We start from the raw sequence: 27,127 nt of genomic DNA, 5'->3' as shown, positions 1-27,127 counted from the left end.
CTGCAAGCTATAAAAATGAACAAAACGTAATGGTGTAGCTAAACACAAACGGCAGCCATTTTAGAGAAAAGGTGTTATGCTACATTCCGAATCCCTCACAGAATCATGTTCAAGCACGACAGGCAGGCATATGGACGCTTTCGGTTGTGATTTCTGTTGTTTCTATTAAGTAAGTATACACATTCAGAAAAATATTAAGATTTTTATAGAAAGCAAAGTTATTTATAAAATGAAACAACAGAAATATGTAGCATTGGAAATGGGAATTTGGCTAGCCACTAGTGTTCAGCTATACAGGGATGTTTTCTTCGTTTTCATAGCTTGGGAAAGTTTTGGGAATGCATTTAAAGGAAAGATTTGTGTGTCTATTGCCTTCCAGTGCTTGCTAGTTATATTATCACTAAACTAAAGAAGCAAAACACCAAACATGTCTTGCCTGTTCAACCACATCTGGATTAATGGACAATTGTGTAAATTCGATTCTGTGCCAATTCCATTCTGTTAACAACATTTCCCAACTGTCATTTTAACAACACACGATTCATTATAGGTCTTCTGTGAAGTCTAAGAGTCAGTTTTATTGTAGCACCATCAGATAAGATCAGAATGCAAAGATCGGCTGAACAACCACGAATTGGCTGAGAATTCTGCAAGACCTCTTAGATTGTTTATCAGAAATACCACAAGCACTAACCCAGCAGACAGACCTGATGGTGGCGATGTTCTTCTGGTCTTCTCCAGATTCCTGAAGCTCATGGCGGGAGAGGAACTGGTTGAGGTCTCCGTTCTCCATGTACTCTGTGATCATGCAAAGTGGGTCGCTCTCCACACAAACAGCCAGCAGGCGGATGATGTTCGGGTCCCTCAACCTCGACATGATCCTGATCTCCTTCAGAAAGTCATTTCTGACCAAAAAAATTGGATCACTCTTAATGCGTTCTCTATGTTTGTGTGGCTTAGACTCGTTTATGCCCTTATTATAAAACATTATTGATGTTGGGGTACTAAGGAACTTGTCACATGTACACCGACCATCCACTTCAATAAGTACACCTTGTTTCTACACTCTCTATCCATTTTATTAGCTTCATTTACCATATAGGTGCACTTTGTAGTTTTAAATACTGGGTCCACTTACTGTCCACTATTAGACACTCCTACCTTGTTGGTCCACCTTGTAGATGTAAAGTCAGAGACAGTAGCTCATCTGCTGCTGCACATTTTTTGTTGGTTATCCTAAAACTCCAGCAGCACTGCCGTGTCTGATCCACTCGTACCAGCACATCACACACTAACACACCACCAGCACATCAGAGTTACTGCAATGCTGAGAATGATCCACCACCCAAATAATACCTGCTCTATGGTGGTCCTGTGGGGGTCCTGACCATTGAAGAACAGGGCAATAAAGTAAGCAGAGAAACAGATGGACTACAGTCTGTAACTGTAGAACTACAAAGTGCTCCTATATGGTCAGTGGAGCTGATAAAATGGACAATGAGTGTAGAAACAAGGAGGTGTACTTAACAAAGTGGCCGGTCGGTGCATTAAGGCAGAGGTGGGTATAGAAGACTAAATCCAAAAAGTGCTTTTCAAAAACAGCTAAAGTACCCAAGGAGTGGCTTAAAAAAGCTACTTAAGTACTTAGAGAACCGCAGTGGAACTTCATATTCCATCCAGCACCTACCTTGCATTTTTAGTTGCATCTTCTCTAAGAGTCTTTACAGCTACCAGAATGGGCTCATCCCCAATGCCATCGCCATCCTCCTTCATAAAGTCCTGCATTCCTCTGGCCTCACACAGATGGACCTGAAGCAGAAAGCTTTACTAAATGGAAGGTAAAGGTTCAAGACTTAAACCACACCCAGACACTTAACCCTCTAACTGTCCATCTGTAAAGGAATATTTTTGCCCAAAATGTTCCATTTTACCCCAGGATGTAAGACATCTTTGGTGCTGGAGTTTGCTTTTTTATGTTTTGCGCTGATGTAGCTAACAAGTAATGGAAGTTTAAACCACACCGTTTAGCATTGTGCTAAACTACCCCTGAAAAAAGAAACAGCACAAACCAGCATGGATTCCATGTAGGTCTAAGCTGGTTTATGCAGGTCTGGTGTTGGTTTAGCTGGTCACCCAGCATGGCTAAGCTGGTTAAGGTCAGGATTAGCATACTAGCATCCAAAACATAACATATGTTGCTTTTGCTGGTGACCAGCCATGGCTGGACTATGCTGGTTTTTGTAGTAGGGACACCCTAAATCACCACCCACTCGCCTCAAACCATTTTGAGTTGGTTAGTAATCTGAAGACTTACTTATGTGGTTTTAACACTGTATGCTATGAAGCTAGCTTTTAGCTCTGCGACATACCATCTTATCGATAGCCACAGAGGGGTTACCTCATGGGCCTTCTGGGGACTAAAACATAAATATCTGTAATTTTTAGTTCATTTTTATTCAATAGAATCATCATCCTTGCTGTATTTAAACTTGTAGTACTACTCTAGCACTGAGTCGGGGCTTTTTACTGAAAGAGTCACTGTAAAACTGCCAGAAATAAAATATATGTTTAATGTCTGTTAAGCTTGAAATATACCATGAAATGTCTTTTACAAGTCTGTCTTAAGTCTAGAGCAGGCAAAAAACATTAATGTGCACCAGTGTTAGCTTAGCACCTACATACTGGTTAGCACTAGCAGTATTTATTGTAGAGGTGGGCTTTTGTTTCTCGTTTTTCGAAATTTTGACATTTATGAACTGAACTGGAGGATCTAACAATCACAGTTCACCACTCAATGGTTTTCCAGCCCCAGTTTAAGTTTAAGCCTAGATTAAATGAGATTTTTAAACACTGACACTGCTGTTTAGTCCAAGACTAAGCTTTATCCTTTGTCCACAAAACCTTGGCCTATCCTTGCCCAGAGTGTTAAAAACCACATTAGCAATGTGTTTGAGATTACTTAATGACTTGTAGTAGCTTTTCAAAACAGAAAAAACAAAATGACTGGTCACCAGCAATACCATTATGTGTTGTGTTTTGGATGCTGGTATGCTGGTCAACCAGCAAGACCCTACTGGGTGCACAAGACCAGCACTGGGCCAGCATAAACCATTTTAGAGAGTTCATACTGGTCTAAGCTGTTTTTTAGCAGGGTGTTGAATTAGCCATTCAGTTTGCACAATACTAACTACTCTTTACTAAAAACTAAACCTCATTGCTGACCGACTCCATTTAAATGAAGGGGAACATCTGTGTAAATTTGATTTTCATCACATTGTTCCTTTAGCTGCATACAAACCAGTGAAGCATCAAAATCAGATTACATCTAAAGAGCATGCTGTTTTGCTTTGCTTCATCAAATGCGAGGCCTCTTCACTGACCTCTCCAAACTGCCCTTCTCCAAGCTTCTCTTTAAATGTCAGCTTCTCTCTGGGGAACTCCTCCAGAGCTCCGTCCCGCCCCGGCGGCAGTGGCACGGTGACCGCAGCGACGGAGTAGCCTCGGCTGCTCACGGGCTGCTGGCTCACTATATCTGCCTCTGCGTAGTGGGGGGCATCGTCTGCATGGACTGCGGGAGGCTCATCAGAGGACGCAGCTATCACTGCTGTAACACAGTCATTACAACATGGAGTAAATATGCACATCTGAAACAGCCCATATTTAAGAGCCTGCTTTCCTTAAAGGGCCCATATCCTACATTTTTCTGGAATTTTATTTTTTCATTTTTATGACTTTTGTGAACTTTTATGTACTAATTTAAGTCAGAATTCATTCTAAGCATGACTGTTCTCCAAAATCTCTTAGAACTGAACACATTGTTTTTATTAATATGTCTTCAAGGCTGGTATATGTAAATGAGCTCTGTTTTAATTGGCTGGCTCGTCAAAAGTCCAGGGTGAAACACTACTTATAACTTCAGTATCAATGGGAAGGGCTAAATTGCTGTATGCTGAATAGGTAAATATACTGTGTGTAAATGTGCTGCTTTCCATGACATCAATGTTGTTGAAGCTAAGTTTCCATATATGTACTGTATAGTATAGTGTTAATGGTATGTTAGGGAACTTCAACAGAGTTTACCACCTCTTTTATTCCAAAATGAAAAAAAAATCATTTTTATTTAATAAATTTATCACCCTTGTATTTGTACTCTGCAAGTAGTAGTAATAATCTTAAGTTGTATTTGGAAACAAAATGCTTAAATCCTTGAAATGGCCAAGAAAATGATTCATTTAGGACTCTTCTCCCTCTCGCAATGCCATTGGTTAGGACTTCAGGAGCTGGACAGAAGGCCTTACATGTTAGACTGCCAACATAATTAGGAAGCAGACCAATCATGATTTGATTTGCAATGGTGGGGAACCAATTTTGTGAGAAAATCACTCTAAATCACATGTGTCAGGCTCCAGTCCTGGTGGACCAAAACACTGTAAACTTCAGCACACTACCTCATTAAACACACCTGATTCAGCTCATCAGCTAATTAGCAAGGCCTTCATGAACTAAATTCAGAGCTGTAGATGAGGGTAAATGCTAATCTCTGCAGCACTCTGGCCTGGAAGGTCCCCAGTTTGACATGCCTGCTCTGAACTGTTAAAAGCTGACTGTGTTTGATCTATAACTACCTAAAAATGTTCTTGTACACCAGTGTTAGCTTAGCGCTCACATACTACTAGAAACCCCATGGGGCGCTAGTAGATATTAGCATTACATTAGAGGTGTTTTGTCTTGTTTTTGACATTTATGGTCTGAATTGAACACCTAGCTCTAATGGCCATGTCTCACCACTGATTTTGGGTGAGTGTATAGCTGAGCAAATTAGACTTTTTTGCTAAACTATTCCTTTAGCTGCTAACCTCAGTAGTAGCTATAAAGCTAATTGGGGCCAATACAGATATTTGTAGGAATTCTAACAAACTAAGATGCAGTTTTGTTCATTGGTTACTAATGAAAGAGCGTGCCTTTAGCTTAAAGGCCAACCTTTCACACAATTTGCTTTGTGACAATTCGCTATAGAGCAATCTCCATTACGTATCATATACTGATCCGCGTTGGTATTTTTGGTCTGTTTCTTGAGTAAGATGTATAAACTTCACAAGTGAACCAGATTAGAACTGCTGTTCCTCACCAAGGTTCTCCGTGGCTTGAAATTCTGGTGATTTGCGTAAGGGGTGGGATGGCTCCTGATAGTCAGAACCTAGGGGGAAGACCCTCTCATACGTGGAGGTGGAGTCGGCTTCACTGGAGACGGAGGAGAGGCGACGGGCGAAGGCTTCCCTATGGGCCGAAAGACGTGCCGTCAGTTCATCGTCCAGCATGCGTCTCGAGGCCTGTAACAATTTTTTAATTCATTTAACTTATTTATTAACAATTATTATGTAATTTTTAGCGTTTAACATATCCATAAAGCTGTACACTCATTACATGAACACTTTAAATCCATTAGTTATTCAGTTATTAATTTGAAGATTTTTTACTAAGTAGCTACACTAATTTATTTAGTAACTACAATAAAGCTAATATGTAAGTTGTGTAGTTATGAAAGTGAAGAATTCAAGTCTGGACCCACATTCGAGCCTTTAGATATTTTGAGGAGATAGAGATATAAGATAATCCAAGAATAAGGAAGGAGAAAACTTGTAGCCTTAATATATTAATTTTTGCCTTCAATATGGTAATTTGTGGCCTCAAAATTTAAATTTGTGACATTAATATAGTAACTTGTGGCCTCAATATATTCATTTGTGGCCTCAATATAGCAATATACTAACTTGTGGCCTTAATATAGTAAATTGTGGGCTCAATATAGTAACTCATAGCCTCAATATAGTAATTACTGGCCTCAATATAGCAACTCATGGCCTCAGTATGGTAATTTATGGCCTCAATATAGTAAACTGTGGCCTCAGTATAGTAAATTGTGGCCTCAAAATATAAATTTGTGGCCTTAACATATTAACTTGTGGCCTCAGTATAGTAATTTGTGGCCTCAAAATAGTATTTCATTGGCCTCAATATAGTAACTTGTGGCCTCAATATAGTAAATTGTGGCTTCAATTGAAATACTCCAACAAAAATGCTTATAAATGATTGAAATGCTTCAAAATACTTGGAATAAAAACCTCTTCACATTCATTTACACTAAAAAAAACAAAGTTTTGGCGATACATGTTTTCTTTGGTCAGCGACAATATGATTTCTGCTTTTTACTTGATGCTGAAAAACAAATTACGTGTGCTTAATGGCCATTTTGACTGGAAATGTAATGAATGAAGGGTCTCTGATTCATTGCTCATTACACAGTACTGTACTGGTAAATGTATTAAAGCCATAGATCTACTACTTGTTAGCCACAATTGCGTCGTAGCTGCAAAGCAAAATTAAAGAAGCTAAACTTGGCTGAAATTTGGGCCAAAGGAAAAATAGTTTGAATGTAATTTTTCTCCAACTGAAAAATAAAAAACCACAGGTGTTAAGGCTAATAGAAGGTAAAATCGTGGACTGTTTGATTAATAATATGCATTAAACAGTACAGAAAACATAACTGGGGCCTTATTTGTGTCTTACTGTTTTCCAATAACTAGTCCTTCATTGCCAACAGTACTAATGAAAAAAGAAGTGTCGACATTATGAACGGAGCTAATCACTCACTTTCTCCAGCATCTTCTGCCAGACCTGTCGCCAGAGGATGATGATGATGATGGCCAGCAGGATGACGATGATGGCCACCAAACAGCCTATGAGGATGCGTGTGTTGCTGTCGTCGATCTTGTGTGTGGGGTCACCTCCTAAACAGAAGCGTGGATTATTTCAGAGTCAAGGATCAATTACACCAAATGATGTGAATGTGAAACTGTTCAAACTGGTTGTGGCACTATGTAAACAGCAGGGGGCGCTGCTGACTGCATGCTTTACACCATATTTACAACCTTGAGTGGAGAAAAATCTTGAAGAAGGCTGAATAAATCTGTTTAATGTCAGCGATCCTTTGTTACTCACCCGGATGGACCCTAGTTGGGTGGCCACGCTTCCGAGGACCTAGAGAGGTGTTGTATGCTGCCGTGTCTGAGGTTTGGAAAGGTGAAGGGCGTTAATCTCTCACAGATCTGGATCTTATCTAGTCACCATTTGCTCTGCTCATAAATTCACACATATATGGACATTCTCAAAATCAGAGCTGAAAACCTGGAGTTTAGGCTAAAATCCTTTTGCTTTAACAGCCCTGTACCTTAATTCTGTTTATTTTATGAAAAAAATATGATTGAACATTCCATTTTGTCACTACCAAAACAATCATAACACTACCGAAACTGTACCAAATGTTTAAGCAGTGACTGTTTAGGTAGTGGCAATTTCGAGTGTTTCGGTAATGACAATTTCAGCTAACATTAGCAATTACATGACTAGCAAACACAACTTTGGACAGTCGTGCACACATAAAATCATAATAAAAAGAAAACGTGTTTCGGTAGTGACAATTCTTGTGGAACTCAATGTTCCACACTGATTTTCAGACTTTTCAGGGATACATTTACTTCAAAACAGTGGGGTCTAACTGTTTACCATGTGGCCATGAGAGACAGGGATGCAGTCTCACTTCCTGCTCTAAAATGCAGGGGTGTGGTTTAAACAAGCTCCGCCTATGGACTAAAACTGTGTTTCGGTAGGTGACATTTTTTGAATTTGGTTTTATTTCAAAATTAAACTCCTGATCCTAAATCTTTGAACATAAATTCAAATCAAAAAGATCGACAACACAGAAAAATACAAAAAACTGTATGTATTATTTGAACAATTGCCAATTTAGCGGTTAGGGTTTGGAAAAGACCCCTCCCAATATAAAGTACCCTATAAATGATGATATTGTACTGATTTAGCTTATTACTATCTCAGTTAATGTTTTGGTTTTAAATACATCATAACATAATCCAAATATCAAAACCTCATATCTCCAAAATGGTAACTTTACAGGAGAAGGAAAAAGTCTACTTTACTTTTAATGTAAGTCAATGGAACCAGACTTTTTTCCAAGTCATTTTGGGCCGTTTCTTTAAGTCCATTCATCATTAAATTTACACAAAATGTAAAGGGCGACAGGCATTTTCAAATTATGCCAAAAACTGAAAAACGTCAAAAATGGAGATAAGAGCTTTTCTTCCGACAACAGCGATATGTATATTTATTTGTGGGAATACAGTTTGAATTTATCCGGTAGATGGTCAGTAGATTAAATGATAGCTTGGCAAAATGTAGTTGGTTAGAAAAGACATGGTAGGTGTTTGAAGTCTGCTTCATTATAATAATGTAATTCAAAGACAGTGTTTGAAAAAGTACTTGACCAAAAAAAAGCTATTGATTGAAAAAGCAATCAACCAATTAACACAATTAAGGAAAAGGTGAGAAATGAAGCTAATGACCATGTGTAGCACAGGAGCTATCCATTACCTGACTGGAAAGCGACCTCGCTGAACATCATCCAGGCATCACTGAATGCAAAGTGGCACTTAATGGCGCTGGCCATGCGATTCCCAAGAGCCACTGTGACAAAATGTGCACTTGTATTGGTATCATCCTCTATGGGTTTGAAAGAAACAGGCTTGGCTTCCCAATCCGACTCCGAACGGAAGTAGCAAACGGCTTGCCGGAATACTCTCACCCCTAATGTGTACATGTTGTTGCAGTGGACCTAGAAGAACAAAGAGTGATTACTGTTACACTAATGAAAAGGATTTACACTCAGTGGCCACTTTATTAGAAACACCTAAACTGTGCTTCTACTGACTGGATATTTTATTAGAAACGCCTAAATTGCACTGATTGGTCACTTTGGTAGAAACATACTGTACTTCCACTCACCGGCAACTTTATGACATTTAAATTTTACACTTACTGGCCACTTCATTAGAAACCATCATAGTACACGGTCACTGGCCACTTTATTAGAAACACCTACATCATACACTTACTGGCCACTTTATTAGAAACACCTACATTACTCGCTCACTGGCCATTTTATTAGAAACACCTACATTATATGTGTACTGGCCACTTTATTAGAAACACCTACATTATATACTTACTGGCCACTTTATTAGAAGCACATAACTTATATGTCCACTATATAGTTGTACAGTTGCACACTGTTCCCCATCTGTTGTATGCTCCTCCATCCCTTTTATCACTGGTCAGATTCTGACCCCAGCATAGCAGTGACCCTGACATGGTAGTGTGTGTGGTGCTGGTAAGAGTGTATCAGACACAGTGGTCTTCCTGGGGTTTTTACATATGTCATTATCACTACTAGGTTGAGAGTGGAGCGTCACCCAAAAATATCCAGACAAAAGCAGGTCTGTGGTCAGAAACTGACCACTGATGAAAAGCCAGAGTATGGCTAACACAAACTGCAGGATAAATGTTTCTAACACAGTGGCTGATGAGTCTATGTGTCAAAGCAATAAAATATATTGCAGCTGAGGGAAAAGCCCAGACTGACCTTCATTGACGTGAAGTTCCTGACACGGTCAAACTCAAACGTCATCTCCACAGAGCCACTGGGAAAACTGGCGTTGGTCCAGCCGACATAGTCATAGCCAGGCCACACACCGTAGATCTGGCTTTGAGTGAAGTTATCCAAACCCCAACTTCCGTCGGTCAGCTGACCGAGGCCTTCCGTCATGCTGAGAGACACGAAAGGTATAGACACAACACTACGTTTGCTACAGTTTTCAGTTTATGAACAGATAACAGACAGTAAAGTGTCTGTTAAAAGGCCCAAATCCTACATTCTTGTATTTAATTTTATCACTTGAGGTCCACTTATAACATTTGTGTTGGTTTGTATAGCAAAAACAGTCAATTTAATATTTTTTACATGACCATTTTCAGGCCTCTCTTTATTTTTAGAATTAAACAGGCTGTTCGTTTAAATACTAGCCCTGTAAGATTGATTATATGTAAATGAGCTCGGTTCTGACTGGCTGCCTTTTGCTTCATTTACAAAGCATTCAGAGGCGCTTATTCACTCCTTATATCTTCAGTGTGAATGGGTGGAGCTAGACTGCTATAGGCTGAATAGGTGGATATATGCAAATGACTTGGTTATTGTGACATCACAGAAACAATGCATTTGAAACAGGCTGAGTTTCCTTATAAGGACTGTGAGAGCTAGAGTAAGAATACAGAACTGCAAACCTATAAAATATTCTGAAGCAAACTTCTCAGTTAATCTGGATACTTTTAAAAATGTTCTGCTTTTTTTAGAAAATTTACTGAACTATAAAATATTTTTTTTACAATTTTTTAAACAAATTATTCACACATCACTGCTTGCTATACTTTCAGCCTGTAAGTTTGCAGAAATAATTCACCTTTGGCTCACAGCTCCATCGTACACGGTGTCATTAAGATAAATATGCTGGTCATGAAAGGTCATCTCCTGGCCAGCAGGGGCACTGTAGGACACGAGACCATCTGCAGCAGAGGACAAATATGATCTGATGTAAGAATTTAAGAATTCTTAAATTTCTTAAGAAAGGAAAGTTATGCTGTCATACTTGGGTGTATAAAGAGCATACACAAAAGGCTCAGTTGTTTATGATCAAAGGGGTCATAGTTCACCACTTTGCAAAAAAAATGTATAAGCAAATCCAACAGTTTAAGAACAAGGTTTCAACACACGATTGCAAGGAATTTAGAGATTTCACCATTTACAGCCCTTAACATTTAAAGATTCAGGGAATCCAGAGAAATCTGTGTGTGTGTGTAAAGGGTAGGGCTGAAAACCAATGTTAAATGGCCCTGACCTTTGAACCCTCAGATGGCATTGCATTAAAAACAAACATTCTTCTGTAACAAATATAACTACATGAGCTCAGGAATACTTCAGAGAAATCCTTGTAAGTAAACACATCCTGGAAGCCATATATGAAAAAACATCCAGAAACGCCGCCAACTTCTCTGGGTTAATGCTCATCTGAGATAGACTGATGGACTCTCAGGAGTGACTGACTGGTTATCTGGCTGACTGAATGACTGACTAGCTGACTCTTTGACTTACTGATTTACTGACTGACTTCTTGACTGACTAATTGACTGAATGTTTCACTTAATGACTGACTGAATTATTCACTGACTGATTGATTCACTGACTGACTGACTCACTGAATGATTCACTGACTAACTGAATTATTCACTGACTGATCGAATGATTGACTGACTGACTGACTGACTCACCAAATGATTGACTGACTCACTGAATGATTCACTGACTAACTGAATTATTCACTGACTGATCGAATGATTGACTGACTGACTGACTGACTCACCAAATGATTGACTGACTGACTGAATGATTCACTGACTGACTGACTCACTAAAAAATTGACTGACTGACTGAATGATTCACTGACTGACTCACTCACTGAATAATTGACTGGCTGACTAAATGAATCACTGAGTGATTGATGATTCTTTGATTAACTGACTGAATGAATGATTCACTGAATGACTGATTTACTGACTGACTAAATTAATAATTCACTGACAGACTAAATGACTCACTAATTGATTGACTGACTGACTGAATGATTCATTGACTGACTGACTGACTGAATGATTCACTGACTGACTGCCTGAAGGAATCACTGAATGACTGACTAACTGAATGATTCAATGACTGACTGACTGATTTACTGACAGACTGAATGAATCATTCACTAATTGACTGAAAGATTCACTGACTGACTGAAAGATTCACTGACTGACTGACTGACTAATTTATTAATTGAACTGACCTAGCCATTCACATCCATAAAGTTCCACCCTCATACACACAATCATGGAGTGGTCAGTCACAGGCATGAACCGGACGAAGCGAGCGATGATGGGCGGCTCCAGGTCCTTCAGCACCACGTCATAGGGGTTCTTGTTCCCCTCAATGATCTAAGAATAAACAAGTGGTCACAGAGAATAGTAACAGTTGCAGCTGTAACAACAACAACAAAAACATCAAAATGAAAATGGGTCACAAACATGTATCAAAGCCAAAATACACTTAGGTCACACCAAGTAATAGGCCAACCACAACAAACTGGCTTGTAATGGAATAGCTGGGTGAAAAAAATAATTTACATCAAGTCAACAAGACGTGTTTCACGTCTTAAGTTTGTTACTTAAGTTTTGCACTGGATCTATGAGGCTAATGCAGCTAACAAATAATGTCAGCTTATACTCCACCAATTTCCAGATGATAAAAATGGATAGAAGGACATTGCTTGGCTAAAAAACAATGGTAGACCATCTTGAGGCCTAAATCTTGTCAGCACTTTCGTCCAATTTCACAGATATCCGGATGTTATACAGTGCCAGGAACCACATAATCAAGTCTATTTTAGATTACCTAAAGCTGCACTATGTAGGTTTTGGGGATCTGGAGACCTCTCTGGTGGAAAAGTGTAATTGCATGTGGAAGAACATTTTCTAATGTGGGTTGTGCTTCGGATGTTTTTCAGGTGACCTGGTCAAAGTTACATTGCTAGACTATGAAGAATAAATTGCGTGTACCAATTTGCTACAGCGCCATCCTGAGGTTGACCAGTGCTGCATCTCTAGTTAGTTAAGAATAGCTCAATTGTGGGTGAAGCAGCCAAACAATTTCCCTGAATTTGCATTCGACCGTCTGTTTTTCCTTAACGGACAGCATAATATCATAATCAGTTCATTTTCAGGGACCCCCCAGAATTTTGATTTTGAGACATTCAGGGGGTCCAAGAGGTTTATTAGCGGGTCCTGGACTCCCCAATATTTTGTACCTTGTTCTTAGCTAAATTAGCCTCAAAGCTCCAGTGCAAAACTAAAGAAACAAACTTCATGTCTCAGCAAATCAACCACCTTTGAGGTAAGATTGTGTAAACTGTGTAGGTTCCAGCAACTAACAAACATCTAAACAAGCAGTCCTTTGTAAAAGCTAGTCATGAAGTAAGTACCTTCAAAAGTAACAGTGACCTCACCTGACCACCTTTGCGGTCGCGCCAGGAGACCCAGCGGCCGCCGTCCCGGCTGTACTTTATCCTGTAGCGCTGGGCGAACTCATTGCCCATGCCATCAGCGTGGCGCCCCTGGGTGCCCACCAGTGTGACGAAGTGCAGTGTGCGAAGGTCAATCTGCAGGAACTCCTTCAGACTGTTTGGCTCCGCTACAACGTCTGGGCACCAAGCTCCATCACCGTCGTCGAAGTCCAGCCTTCAATTAGAGATGGACCAGAGGAGTGTTCTGTCTGGTACTGTCCATTTATCAACGTATGTGTGGCTCTGCATTTAACTAATGATGGGCGCCAAATGTTCCCAGGTGAATGAATAACATGACATTTTTCATGTTGTGGGCTCATTTGGCTGCTCTCCATGAGGAAAAATGATCCTTTTATAAAATAAAAGTAAATTTTATTAGAAAAACTAAAAGAGACCAAAGCTGATCACTTGGTTGCTGTGGTGAAGGTTGGAACTGGGGTTAGAGGTGGGTGATATGGAAAAAATATAATATCACGATACTTAGACATTTTCATGATACACGATTAATATCACAATATGTTGTTTTTTCTTTTGATTTCAACTTAAAATGCACAGGTAGTGGCACATTTATTAAATGTTACCAAAAACTATGAACACAATTTTTATCCAATGTTTCATATACACCGATCAGGCATAACATTCTGACCACCTCCTTGTTTCTATGCTCACTGTCCATTTTATCAGCTCCACTTACCATATAGGAGCACTTTGTAGTTCTACAGTTACAGACTGTAGTCCATCTGTTTCTCTGCATACTTTGTTAGCCCCCTTTTACCCTGTTCTTCAGTGGTCAGGACCCCCACAGGACCCCCACAGAGCAGGTACTATTTGGGTGGTGGATCATTCTCAGCACTGCAGTAACACTGACGTGGTGGTGGTGTGTTAGTGTGTGTTGTGCTGCTCTGAGTGGATCAGACACAGCAGTGCTGCTGGAGTTTTTAAACACCTCAGTGTCTCTGCTGGACTGAGAATAGTCCACCAACCAAAAACATCCAGCCAGCAGCGTCCTCTGGGCAGTGTCCTGTGACCACTGATGAAGGACTAGAGGATGACCAACACAAACTGTGCAGCAGCAGATGAGCTATCGTCTCTGACTTTACATCTACAAAGTGGACTGACAAGGTAGGAGTGTCTAATAGAGTGGACAGTGAGTGGACACAGTGTTTAAAAACTCCAGCAGCACTGCTGTGTCTGATCCACTCGTACCAGCACAACACACACTAACACACCAACATCACGTCAGTGTTACTGCAGTGCTGAGAATGTGAGGGTCCATGGGGGTCCTGACCACTGAAGAACAGGGTAAAAGGGGGCTAACAAAGTATGCAGAGAAACAGATGGACTACAGTCTGTAACTGTAGAACTACAAAGTGCTCCTATATGGTAAGTGAAGCTGATAAAATGGACAATGAGCGTAGAAACAAGAGGTGGTCAGAATGTTATTCCTGATCGGTGTATGTAACGTCCTTTTGTTCTTTGTCCTCGTCTTTCTCTGTTTTAGCCTTGGTTTTCTTGTTTTCCTCTGTCATGTGCTTTTGTTTACATCTGACATGCCTTTGTTTTTCAGTCCATGTGCTTTTGTTGTTGTATTTATCTCCTCCCCTGTTTTGTCACATGTTCAGCCCACACCAGTTTCTTGTCCTTAGCTCCGCCCCATCATTGTTCTCAGCTGTCTCTCATTCTGAGTGTTTGTAAATATACCCTTTGTTTCAGTTTTCTCTTTGCTTGGCATTGAATGTTAAACTCAGTGTGCCATGTTTATGGCTATATGTTTGATTTTATATACCTGTTAGCAATGGGAGTGGCTGTAGCATCTGTTTTTACAAACACACCACCACTTATTGCCAAGATAAATGGTTTTAGATAATGTGTTTAGGTTCCCGAATTACTTTGCAGTGCTGTATATTAAAGAAATAGTGTGCTATTTCATTGCAGTATTGTATACAGAGACAGTGTAAGACTGATAATACATCGGTGTGCATTTGTATGTGTACTCACCTGCCATATCTCGCTGCGGTTGACTCTGACCACTGACTGGAGGCAGAAATGTCCTCATCTTGGATCTTGCCGCCAGTCATGCCCAGAGGATACCTGCACACGCCTACCACACACAGAGACATTCAAACAGGGAAAACAGCATAAAACACCCTCTAATGACATACTAGCAGCAGCAGATACAACACTGTCAGTGACGGATGATTCACAGTAACATCACCAGCCTTAAAGTAGTTCTGACAGTGTTTAGCACTCTGACTCAACACAGCGCTGGAGAATTTGCTGCAGGTGATTCTTGTTTTTCCTGGATGAGCCAAAATGACTCCTCATGTGGGCTGCATTAGGATTCCATTCACAAACACTACTTAAAGGGACTGCACAAAAGCCAGAGACCCTTCATTTATTTAACTTCCAGCCAAAACAGGCATTATTAAGATATATTTTAATATATTAGATACAAGATAATTTAGTTGTATTATGAAGGGGAAAGTCAAATAAAAAACAGAAGTTTCCAGAACTGGACTTACAGTTGGCTACAGAGAAAATGGAACTCCTAACAACCACCTGCAAGACCTGGCAGACCACCAAAAAGCTGCAGGTGTTCTCAGAACAATGGACTGACCACCTCAGAGCAGGGAAGGATCAAGGTTTTGTGGGGCTCCTGGGCTCCAGCACTTCCTATGTTGAGGCCTGCTCCAAAGATGCTGGAGGTCAGGAGCCCCAAAAAGGAGGCCTGCTCCAAAGATGCTGGAGGTCAGAAGCCCCAAAAAGGAGGCCTGCTCTTAAGATGCTGGAGCCCCACAAAGCTCTAACAATAACATTAAATAAATAAATAAATGTCCAGAAAGTGGGATTAAACAATAGTTCACGCTTTCATTTATGTGCACTATCAGCTAAGGCAAGTTTTTATCTTTTTTGCTTTGAGGACAAAAAAAATTAGCCTTATTAGTGACCAGTGTGCAATATTCCATTGCGTCTATACTGTAACAGTTTCTGCTTTTTGGGAAAGATTTTTGTACCTACAGATAAAGTCCAATCAACGTTTCTTCTCTGTTTAGGCCAAACTGAGTCATCCTGCAGGACTAGACGCATTCCTTCACACATCGCAGGGCAGAACATTTAATTCGAAGCAACAAAACTGGCAGTGACAATAGAAGAATTGAGGGAAACATGACAACAGATAACGTTTCTTATTTTATTTCATGTATTTAGTCATTTGTACACACTACATTGCTATTTGTTCATCTAATGCTTCTATTTGAGCCCCCCTTAGGCCTTTTGGCCCTGGGCACTGGCCTCAACCGGCCCAGTCAGTAATCCATCCCTGCTCAGACCTCAACATCACTGAATGGGTTTGAGATTGCTTCAATTGTGAGAAGCAGGAAGTGCAACCAACTTCCAAGACTGAACTTTGGAGGTGTGGCTGCAGATTTCTTTGAGAAACTGAAAGCGAGTCTTCTTAAAAGAATGGAAGCTGTAATAAAGTTAAAGTGAGGACTGATACTATAATTAGTTGTTGAGGCTTCTGTGTAATGATAAATGTATGTTTTCTGCTTTTCTCCAGATGCTGAAAAATGAAGACGTTGTACTTTAATGGCCGTTTTGACTGGAAATGAACCCCTTACCAAGGCACAGTCCTGCCAGCAGGCCCAAAGTGTTATTAGACACTTCTACAACCAAAGAAAAGCTCCATTAGTTTGCATTGAAGTCCTTGTAATAACTGAATAATAAGCCTTAGTATGTAATAACCCTGGGACATTAAGGGGTCAAAATAATGAAGGGTGGTCTCTGAATATAGTTAGTCTAGACAGCTAGTCTTTAGTTTTGCACTGGAGCTATGAAGCTAATGTAGCTAACAAGTAATGGAAGCTTATACCCCACCAATTAGCATCATGCAAACTTGCCTTAAGTTGCACTACATTGTAAAGTAATCTTAAGTAGACTTGCTTATGTGGCTTATGAGGCTGTCTGACGTACTGTTACCAATCATAATAGACAACATGATATCATACATTTAAAAACAGACTTAGTAGCCAGCTTAAAGCATGAACTTTGTCCAGAATCTGACTTCAGATGCTAAACATGTCTTGGCTGATGGGCTATATTTGGGCTTGGGGGGCAAACTGTGTAAATCTGATTATTTGCTACTTCTTTAATACGAGAGGTGAAGTAAAATGGGTTGGTTTGTTTTAGCTGTGAAATAAGCTGTAGCTGCTCTCTAGGAGCTTTCAGGATGAAGGTGAATAGGCAGGCTCTGCTGCTTGGATCCACACCCCAAAAGTAAACACCCAAATACCACCCAGCCCCTTCCAGGAGGCCTCTATATGGAGACAGAGGGCCTTTATACACCAGGCAGGGGAGGCCAAGAGAGGTGAGCTTTGGGAGGTGGACTTCTGTAGGTGAAATCAATATTTCAGCTCTGAAAAGATGTTTTCACAGCGTGTTTATAGCCATGTGGGTCTGAATATCAATACATGATGCAATGTACACAACAGTTCAGAAGTTTGAAGACAGTATTTTCAATATTTTGGACACATAGTCGAATATGACATTATCCTTAAGCAGACAGTATTTTCAATACTATGAAACCAATTTGGACAAAACTTTGTATGTCAATTTTGGTCTTTTTCTTTTACATAATTTGAATAATACAGTTTGCCCTTCACATTATATTAACATTTCATGATGAATGGACCAATAGAAATGCTCCAAAATGACCTGGATATTTTCTTCAATAAACTTCTATTCAAAGTTAACATGTTTTCCTTCTCCTGTAAAGCTACTATTTCGAAGATATGAAGTTTAGTCCTGACAGCGATGAAACCAAGTTTATATTATTAGTAAGAAGCTGATTAACAATTATTTCATTAGTGTATAAAGATAAACTGACCTATAAATGACTCTAAAATCGCTGAGAACGTTTTACAGCATTGATAATGAAGTATTTTTGTACTGAATATTTATACCAATTGGCTATAGCATTAAAACCAGCTCCTGGTTTCTACACTCATTGTCCATTTTATCAGCTCCACTGACCATATAGGTGCACTTCGTAGTTCTACAGTTAAAGACTGTAGTCCATCTGTTTCTCTGCATACTTTGTTACCTTGTTATTCAATGGTCAGGACCCCCACAGGACCACCACAGAGCAGGTACTATTTGGGTGGTGGGTCATTCTCAGCACTGCAGTGACACTGATGTGGTGGTGGTGTGTTAGTGTGTGTTGCGCTGGTACGAGTGGATCAGATACAGCAGTGCTGCTGGAGTTTTTAAACACCTCAGTGTCGCTGCTGGACTGAGAACCAAACATATTCAGCCAACAGCGTCCTGTGGGCAGCGTCCTGTGACCACTGAAGGACTAGAGGATGACCAACACAAACGGTGCAGCAGCAGATGTGCTACCGTCTCTGACTTTACATCTACAAGGTGGACTGACAAGGTAGGAGTGTCTAACAGAGTGAAAGAATGACATGGATGTTTTCAGATCTGAAACAGCTTGATTTTCTCCCCTCTCTCAAAGACGCAACCTTTAAGTGCTTTTTATCTGATGAGGACAGATTTGGTGGTCTACCAGGTCTTCCAGGTGGTTGTTAGGAGTCTCATGCTGACTGTGATTGAATGGTAGTGTAATTCTCTGCTGATGGTTGAAGGATCTACTTATATTTGGGTGATGACTCAGAGTCTATCAAGTCAGACTGTCCTAAGAGCAGTAGCTGGAAAAGTCCGAGAGCAGTGAATGAATGAAGAACTCTGTCACCCCACCGGTCCTGTTAGCCTTGGCAGGTTAAACAGACACTAGACTCCCCCAACGCAGCCTCTACACACCAACTCAGAGTGAATGACCTCCCTGTTCTAGTCTCTGGCCCTGAAAACCACTAAAGCATCATCCCACTGAAAAAGCTGCATAGACAAATGGCCCCTTCTAGTCAAAATTCTTCGAAGTTTAAGGACTTTTCCATGCAAATGTAAGCACAGGAGCATATGTTTGGGGAACTAGATCACGTTCCCTCCAAGACATGAGAGCCTCAGGTCACCAGAAGGGTATAAAGCCCCCCAACATAGGCCCATATTGTGGTGATGGAGTATCCGTCCAATACATTTGCGATGAGTTGGAGTGGTCCAGAACATCAGTACCTGACCTCACTAATGCTCTTGTGTATGAATGCAACCAAATCTTCACAGCAATGTTCCAACATCTTGTGTTAAGCCTTCCCTGAAGAGTTGAGGCTGCTGTTGCTGCAAACTCCCTGTTAACACCCTTGATTTCAGAAGAAACGCTGGATGAGCTGCTGTCTACAAACTTTTGGACACATAGTCTAATATGACATTATCCTTAAGCAGCCCCTCTTAAGTTCAGTCAATTTGAACTTAAGTGCCTTTACAGTGGTAGATTTACTAATTAGATTTAATGTTTTCAGCTTTTTTCTCCTTCAAAACGCTTCCTAATCTCATCATACGACTCATAATCTTCTTATCTAGTCTGTACACTCTTGAAAATGGGCCGTTTTCCAGGGTCACCATAAATCGTCTTTCACGCTAGCAAAGCACTGTGTACATTTTTGGTATCACTAATGAATGTGAGACGTGTGAACCGCATTGGCAGCTGGTTTTCGTATGAACTTTAAGGGCCCAAATCATGGAAGAGAGTCTTTTTTCTCCCTTTTTTGAAATGGTATAATATGTAACCATTGTTAAGGTTTTGAAACGTACCACCCCCAGTCACAAAAATGTTGTGATGTCAAAAAAAAACAACACCTGTTTACATATATCCTCTTATTTACCTTACAGCTGTTTAGCTCTGCCGACTAGGTATGAGCAATGTTTCAGCCTGGACTGCGGCGCAATATAGAGCAGCCAATCAGAGGAAAGGTCATTTACATATATGAGGCTTAAAGTGGAATTCCACCAATTTTTCTACATTTTTGAATAATTCCGCCCTTGAGAAGTAAACAAAGTCATTCAGAGTGGTTTGGTGTGAAATGCTTCATTGTACAGAAACTTGCCAACTCAGATGTCTTTACAGTGGTGGTGATGGGAACCAGGGGTCATCATGTCTACAACACAATATATAGCTATTTTATTTACTATCTAGAACCACCAGTGAATCTATCATGCCTGTTAAATTTACATTTTAAGCTAAAACTTTATAACAAAACTATAATAATACAGTGTGTCAGAAATCAGGCAGCTATATCTAACCATTTCATGTAATAACATTCTGTGAGGGAGCTTTTAAAGGCATTAACTCTTTAGACATCTGGTTCCATTCACCAATACTGTGAACAATTCCGACTCAGTAAGTTTCTCTAGAATGGAACATTTCACACCAAACCACTCTGAATGACTTTGTTTACATCTTGACCATTTAATTATGGTCATTTCCCCTTTAATGCTACTGTCGCACAACAGTTGTAGGATGTGGGCCCTGTAATGCAATCTTCCCAGCATAAACGTATCGTGTAGACCAGAGGGGAATCTTCAGAGCTGTCTAGGCCTTTATAGAAAGCGTAATGATTCCTTGAAGCTAAAAATGCATGTCTGTCATTTTTAGTTATTTTTTATTGAATGGAATCAGGTTTGTATTTAAACTCTGCAGGTATTGTAGTAATACTCTGATTTCATTGTTAAGTATCAGTTTGAACCAAAAGGATAAAACTCTTAAAATGCCGAATGGAAAATGATCCAATCAGAATTTTTTCTCACTGTTATCTAGGTTGATACCAAAAAGTGAGCTCTCTCATTGGTCAGGACTTCAGGAGCTGAACTAAAGGCCTAACACAGTTGATTATGTATCATTAAAATCGGGAACTAAGAGTGGAATTAAACAATCCATTTTGATTTACAGTGGGTGGGGCCAATTTCGTGAGGAAAAAAGTCACTTTAGGCCTTCTGGAAGTTCTAGATATATCAGTGACTGTGAATACGAGCTGTAGTCAAACCAGTCAGTTGTTAGAACTGGAAAACAGCGGCAGCTCTAGGTCAGGACTCTTTACTGAAAGAGTCACTGTAAAACTGCTACAAGTTAATGTCTGTTACATGCTTCAAATGTCATGTTTAATCTTAAACAGCCAAAAATGTTCATGTGTTTCCCTGTTAGCTTAGCACTAGCATACTACTATATATAGTACTATAGTAGTGCTAGTAGCAATTAGCATAATCGTAAAGGTGTTTTTTCATCATTTTGACAGAGTTTTTACATTTATGGCCCAAATTAAAGGCTCTAATAGTCACTAATAGTCACAGTTCATCACTATTCCAGACACCTGAAGCGGAAATGTGGTGTTCAAAGACCAAATATTTAAAAGTTTCTTCCTCCAGGCAGGATTACGGAGAACATGTCCTGACCCATAACCTTATACAGCAACTAACATCCAATGAAAAGAAACTGAAATTTTCAAAATTGCAGCATAATTCAATTTCTAAGATGTAAATAAAGTCATTCATTTTTTGGCCTAAAACATTTTTTTGGCCTAAAACATATTTTTAAAACTACATTTATGGTGGAGGGGTGCATGCAGGGAGTTCTAGGGCAAAATAGTCCCCAAAGAAAACTATTATTTTCAGCTTTAGCACCTTTACCATCATTAAAATTAAATATAAAAGCTCAGAAGACTCCTGTAGGTTCACTGGTGGTTTTGGATAGTAAATGAAATGGCTGTATTTGTGTTGTAAACATTGTGACCCCTGGTTTCTATCACCGCCACTGTAAAGAGATCTGAGTCGGTGAACCATTTCACATCAAATCACTTTGAATTTCCACTGACCTATGCAAAAATGGAGGTTCTTAACCTTTTGGCCACGTGAAGACTCATCATGTGTGGCCATGTGTTTAGTTCTCACCTGGATTCACCTGTGACCTCACTGCTCCAGTGAGGAAGAGCAAGAGGATATGCCGCCGTGTCAGGAACATGTTACCTCCGTTTTTTATGCCTGTAAAAACACAATCCAACAAAAAACAAGATCACTAAGAGTTTAAGGCATGTCAATCATCTAACATCGAACACCCTGGCCACTGTATTTGAAACCCTGGCCGTGTAGCTCCACCTTGCTGGTGTACAGTTGAGACTGTAGCTCACCTGTTGATGCATAATTCACATAAGAAATCCTCTAGTCCTTCATCATTTTTGACCACAGAGCTGCTCTTGGGATGGATATTTTTGGGTGGTCATCTATCAGTGACACTGATGTGTGTAGAACTCCAGCAACACCACACACACTACCAGGTTAGTGCCACTGCTGTGGTGAGAATGACCCACTGCCCAGATAGTATTTGGACAACGGTGGTCCTGTGGTCAGAAACTGACCAAGGGTAGAGGGCCGCTGAAAATATGTATATTCTTTTTCGGGAGACTCGCTTTCAGTTTTTCAAAGAAATCTGCCGGGATATTTTTCCACACTTCCAAAATTCAGTCTTAGAAGTTGGTTACATTTCTTGCTTCTCACAGCCCAAGTAATCAAACACATTCAGTGATGTTGAGGTCTGGACTCTGGGGTGGTCAGTCCATCGTTCATCTTCTTTGTTTGATGTGTCCGTCTCCTTTTCTAAGTGAGGTTCTTCTTGACAGCTACACATCCTTTCAGACCCACAGCGCTGAGTCGTCTCCTCACAGTGGAAGGATGGACAGAAACACCTGTGGATGTTTTCAGATCTGAAGCAGCTTGATTTTCTCCTCTCTCTCAAAGATGAAAGCTTTAAGTGCTGCTTATCTGATGGAGGCAGTCTTGGTGTCTACCAGGTCTTCCAGGTGGTTGTTAGGAGGCCCATTTTCTCTGTATCGTTTAATTATTTTTTTAACTAACTTGTACTTGATGTCTGTTTTGATGAGAAATCGAATACATGAATGCTGGTCTTTCACGTTTGTACACTTTTGCATAGTACTGTAAATAGACTTATAATGTAGGAGCTCCGAAAGTGTCCAGCGAACGGAAGTACGAGGTGTTTCTAATAAAATGGAGAATGAGTGGACATAAAAAAGCAGGTCTTGTTACTCGATGTGCAGTTTCTCCTATTAACACTAACAGTACCTAATCTACTGTTACTGACCGTAAAGACACAAAGGCCTTCTTGTAGGTCCATAAGCTCTCAGGTAAGACCACTCTTCCTGAACATACAGCCCACTATGCAGTTGATGTTTATTTATCTTGTAAATGGGGCTCTACGGTATGTCTCCAGTCAGCTGGATGTGGGAGAAAACTACGGTAAAGTCATTCCTGAGGCAAGCGCTGGGCCATTACTCTGCAGAAAAGCTGCCACAGTTGATGACGGGCACAAGCTACGTGCTGGGACAGCAAATCCTACTTCAGGAACACTGCAGCATGTTTCTGTCTTCATGCCACCCAGTGTGTTAGTGCGAAAGCGTCCACTGTGTGCCATGCATTCAGGAAGACGGAGGAGACAAACTACGGGATATGACGCTCTGTTAGTAATGCTGGGACATGCTGTTAATGACTGCATTAAGGTTGCATGCTGATATTGGGATCATATCGGTTTCAGCACGATATTTGATAATAAAAGAGTTATCGGCATCGGACTGATGTTTAGATTTGACAGATATTTGAAAGCAAAAGAAGAATGTTTGGTAGATGTTGGGCTGCTATGCCACAATATCTGCATTTTACTGCGTTTGTAGCTGGAAGTAAATGTTACTAAGTTGGCTAAGTTGGCTTTTTGTTATCTTCTTCACTCTTTTGCATTGTTTACAGAGGTAGGCTTTGGGCTAGAGCCATGAAGCAATCTTAGCAACACCTAACAACCACCTGGGATACTGTAGCAATGGCCTAACAACACCTTAGCAACCACCTGGAATACCATAGCAACAGCCTTGCAACACCTTAGTAACCACCTGGAATAGCATGGCAACAGTCTGGCAACACCTTAGCAACCATATGGGATAATGTAGCAACAATCTAGCAACACCTTAGCAACCACCTGGGATACTATAGTAAGCGCCTTGTAACACCTTAACAACCACCTGTAATACCATAGCAATGGTCTTAGCAACCATCTAGGATAACGTAGCAATGGTCCAGCAACACCTTATCAACCACTTGGGATACCATAACAATAGCCTAGCTACACCTTAGCAAGTGCATAGGGTGCCATGGCAAAAGCCTTAGAAACACCTTAGCAACTGCATAAGATACCACACAGCAATGGCCTAGCAACACAATAGCAACTGCCTAGGATACCATGGCATCTGCCTTAGGAACACCTTAGCAACCACTTGGAATACCAGTGCAACGGTCTTAGCAACCATCTAGGATAAGATAGCAGTGGAGCAGCAACACCTCAGCAACACCTGGGAAACCATAGCAATGGCCAAGCAACATCTTAGCAATCACCTAGGATAACATAGGAATAGCCTTGCAAAACCTCAGCAACCACCTGATACTATAGCAATGGTCTGACAACATGGATACCACAGCAATGGCCTAGCAACACAATAGTAACTGTTGAGGATACCATGCCAACAGCCTTAGGAACACCCAAGCAACCACCTAGAATACCACAACAACTGTCTTGCAACACCTTAGCAACCACCTGGAATATCATAGCAACAGCCTTGCAACACTGTAGCAACCATGTGGGATAACGTAGCAACCCCATGGATACCCCAGCAATGGCCTAGCAACACCTTAGCAACCTGGGATACCATGACTGGGAAATCATGGCAATGGCCTTAGAAACACCTTAGCAACTGCATGGGACACCATATGGCAATGGCCTACCAATACCTTAGCAACCACCTGGAAAACCATAGCAATGGCCTAGCAACACCTTAGCAACCACCTGGGACACCATCGTAAGCGCCTTGCAACACTTTAGCAACCATCTGGAATACCATAGCAACGGCCTTAGCAACCACCTGGAATACCGTAGTAAGCACCTTGCAACACTTCAGCAACTACCTGGAATACGATAGCAATGGCCTAGCTACACCGTAGCTACCACCTTGGATAACATAGCAATGGAGCAGCAACACCTTAGCAACCGCCAGGGGTACCATAGCAATGGCCTAGCAACACCTTAGGAACCGCTTAGGATGACATAGTAACATTCTAACACTTTAGCAACTGCCTGGGAAACCTTAGTGGGATAACTGACTGCTTATTACTACTTTATTAAGCAGTATTTAGGCTGAATAAAGAATTTTCCACAACACTTTTATTTGTCTATTATACATCATAATCTTTAGCACGTCGTTATTTGACATGATGACATGCAGTTGGTGCTTTACTAATACAATCTGATGAGAAAAAATGACGAGAAGCTCAGTTAATAAGCTCAGTTGTTGCAAGATGATGATGTATAACACATACAAATAAGTGTTAACTGTAGTTACTGCTTAATAAAGTAGTAATGATCAGCCAATCAGCAGCTACAGGCTTCATAAGGTAGTTGCCAGCTGTTTTAATAAGAGCATAATAGTGGGCATGATTATGACATATAATACACTAGTTAAAGTGCACTAGAAACTGCTTAAAGGGGAATTCCACCCATTTTTCAAAATCTCAGCATAATTCATTCATCAGAACGCACACAAAGCCATTGAGAGTAGTTTGATGTGAGATGGTGCATTGTACAGAAGCCATGATTTCTTTACAGTGGTGGTGATGGGAACCAGGGGTTGCAATGTCTAAATGTAAATATAGCCATTTTATTGACTCTTTTAAATGTCTGGTTCCCATCACCACCACTGTAAACAATCTGATCAGGTATGTTTCTCTAGAATGGAGCACTCCACATCAAACCATCAGAACACATCTAAATGAGTGAATATTGCAGAAAATTTTGAAAAACTGGTGGTGTTCCCCTTAATAGAGTAGTAATGAGCATTTGCAGCTACTAAAAAGAGCTTTACAAGGGCTTTATAAAGTCCCCCTATATTAAAGTGTACAGTCCAGAGTCCTAAACTGTGCAGTGGACAAACCCACATAAACATCCACACCATTTACATACATTTAATTCCATATTCCGCCCTGTTGGATCATTTATGAAAACCAGTATTGCTTATAATTCATAATTACCATGATGTTCTATATCAACCCAACACAGGTATAAACCTTTCAGCAATGTGGTGAGAATTAATAACACCCACATATTTCCAACTTATGCTCAGTGATAAACTCACCACTCTTAAGCAATAAAGTCCACGAACGCGGCTCCTCAGCGGAACTCCAAAACTGCCCATGAGTGGACGAGCGCAGTCCTCCCCTGCCCAAGCCGGCACTGAGAGCAGAGAGAGAGAGAGAGAAGGGAGGCCAGTAGCCCTTTACCACAGCAGAAATAAACACAGGAGGGGAAAAAAAGAACATTTATAGCCAGCGCCACTACGGGGAAATGCCAACCTGCCCGAAATTCAACCTGGGACACACAAGGATCCAATTAGGAGGCACAGCAGCCATTTACTGGTGTTTCTCTTTCCTTCTTGCTTCCTTTCAAATCTTGCACCTATAAGATTAACACTTTTATAAAGCCAGTTATTTTGCAGCCTGCCCCTCTTTAAGGGGCCAACAATGTGTGCTTTGTTTTTAAAGGCGAATTCCACCGATTTCTCAAAGAATTCTGTATAATTCAGTTGTTGAGACGTAAACAAACTCATTCAGTGTGGTTTGGTGTGAAATGCTCCAGTCTTGAGAAACTTACAGAGTCAGAATTGTTCACAGTGGTGGTGATAGGAACCAGACGTCCAAAGTCGTCCAGTGCCTCTTAAACAGACTTAAAAGAAAGCCATTTCATGAAATGATTATGAATACGCTGCCTGATGACTAAGACACTTTTGTGATAGTTTTGAGGTAAGCTTTGGCCTAAAGACTTTTTTATGCATTCTTGAAGAATTTTAAAAAAATTGGTGGAATTCCCCTTTAGTGTAATAAATGTACAACCCCACATTGACTGGGTTTCCTACACTAGAAAAAAAAGTAAAAGCAACTAAACAGACAGTTTGTGAACAAACTTTTAAGTTGTCTTGACAAAGACAGTTAACAACGTTTTAAAAGTTAAAGCCGTTACAGACTTAATCGGATCTGTACAGTAATTCCAGGTAGTTGCTATGGTGTTACTACAA

The 27,127-nt window shown here is 40.4% G+C and overlaps 1 protein-coding gene across 1 annotated transcript in view; it reads right to left on the bottom strand.

Moving 5' to 3' along the window:
• The window catches only part of ddr2b (discoidin domain receptor tyrosine kinase 2b), a 31,213-nt gene extending 4,906 nt beyond the window's left edge, over window positions 1-26,307 (bottom strand). The window contains 14 exon segments of the mRNA XM_036596682.1: window positions 708-905; window positions 1,688-1,809; window positions 3,381-3,578; window positions 5,097-5,330; window positions 6,652-6,788; window positions 7,000-7,065; window positions 8,446-8,686; window positions 9,494-9,677; window positions 10,368-10,470; window positions 11,793-11,940; window positions 13,008-13,239; window positions 15,063-15,165; window positions 21,900-21,989; window positions 26,192-26,307. Of these exon segments, the coding sequence (XP_036452575.1) occupies window positions 708-905; window positions 1,688-1,809; window positions 3,381-3,578; window positions 5,097-5,330; window positions 6,652-6,788; window positions 7,000-7,065; window positions 8,446-8,686; window positions 9,494-9,677; window positions 10,368-10,470; window positions 11,793-11,940; window positions 13,008-13,239; window positions 15,063-15,165; window positions 21,900-21,969 (2,036 nt within the window). The 5' untranslated portion in view covers window positions 21,970-21,989; window positions 26,192-26,307.
• Between the last annotated feature and the right edge of the window lie 820 nt (window positions 26,308-27,127).

Source organism: Colossoma macropomum, unplaced genomic scaffold, assembly GCF_904425465.1.
Source record: "Colossoma macropomum unplaced genomic scaffold, Colossoma_macropomum, whole genome shotgun sequence".
Lineage (NCBI taxonomy): Eukaryota > Metazoa > Chordata > Actinopteri > Characiformes > Serrasalmidae > Colossoma > Colossoma macropomum.
The sequence above is the reverse complement of the archived record's forward strand: the minus strand, read 5'-3'. Positions and strand labels throughout refer to the sequence as shown.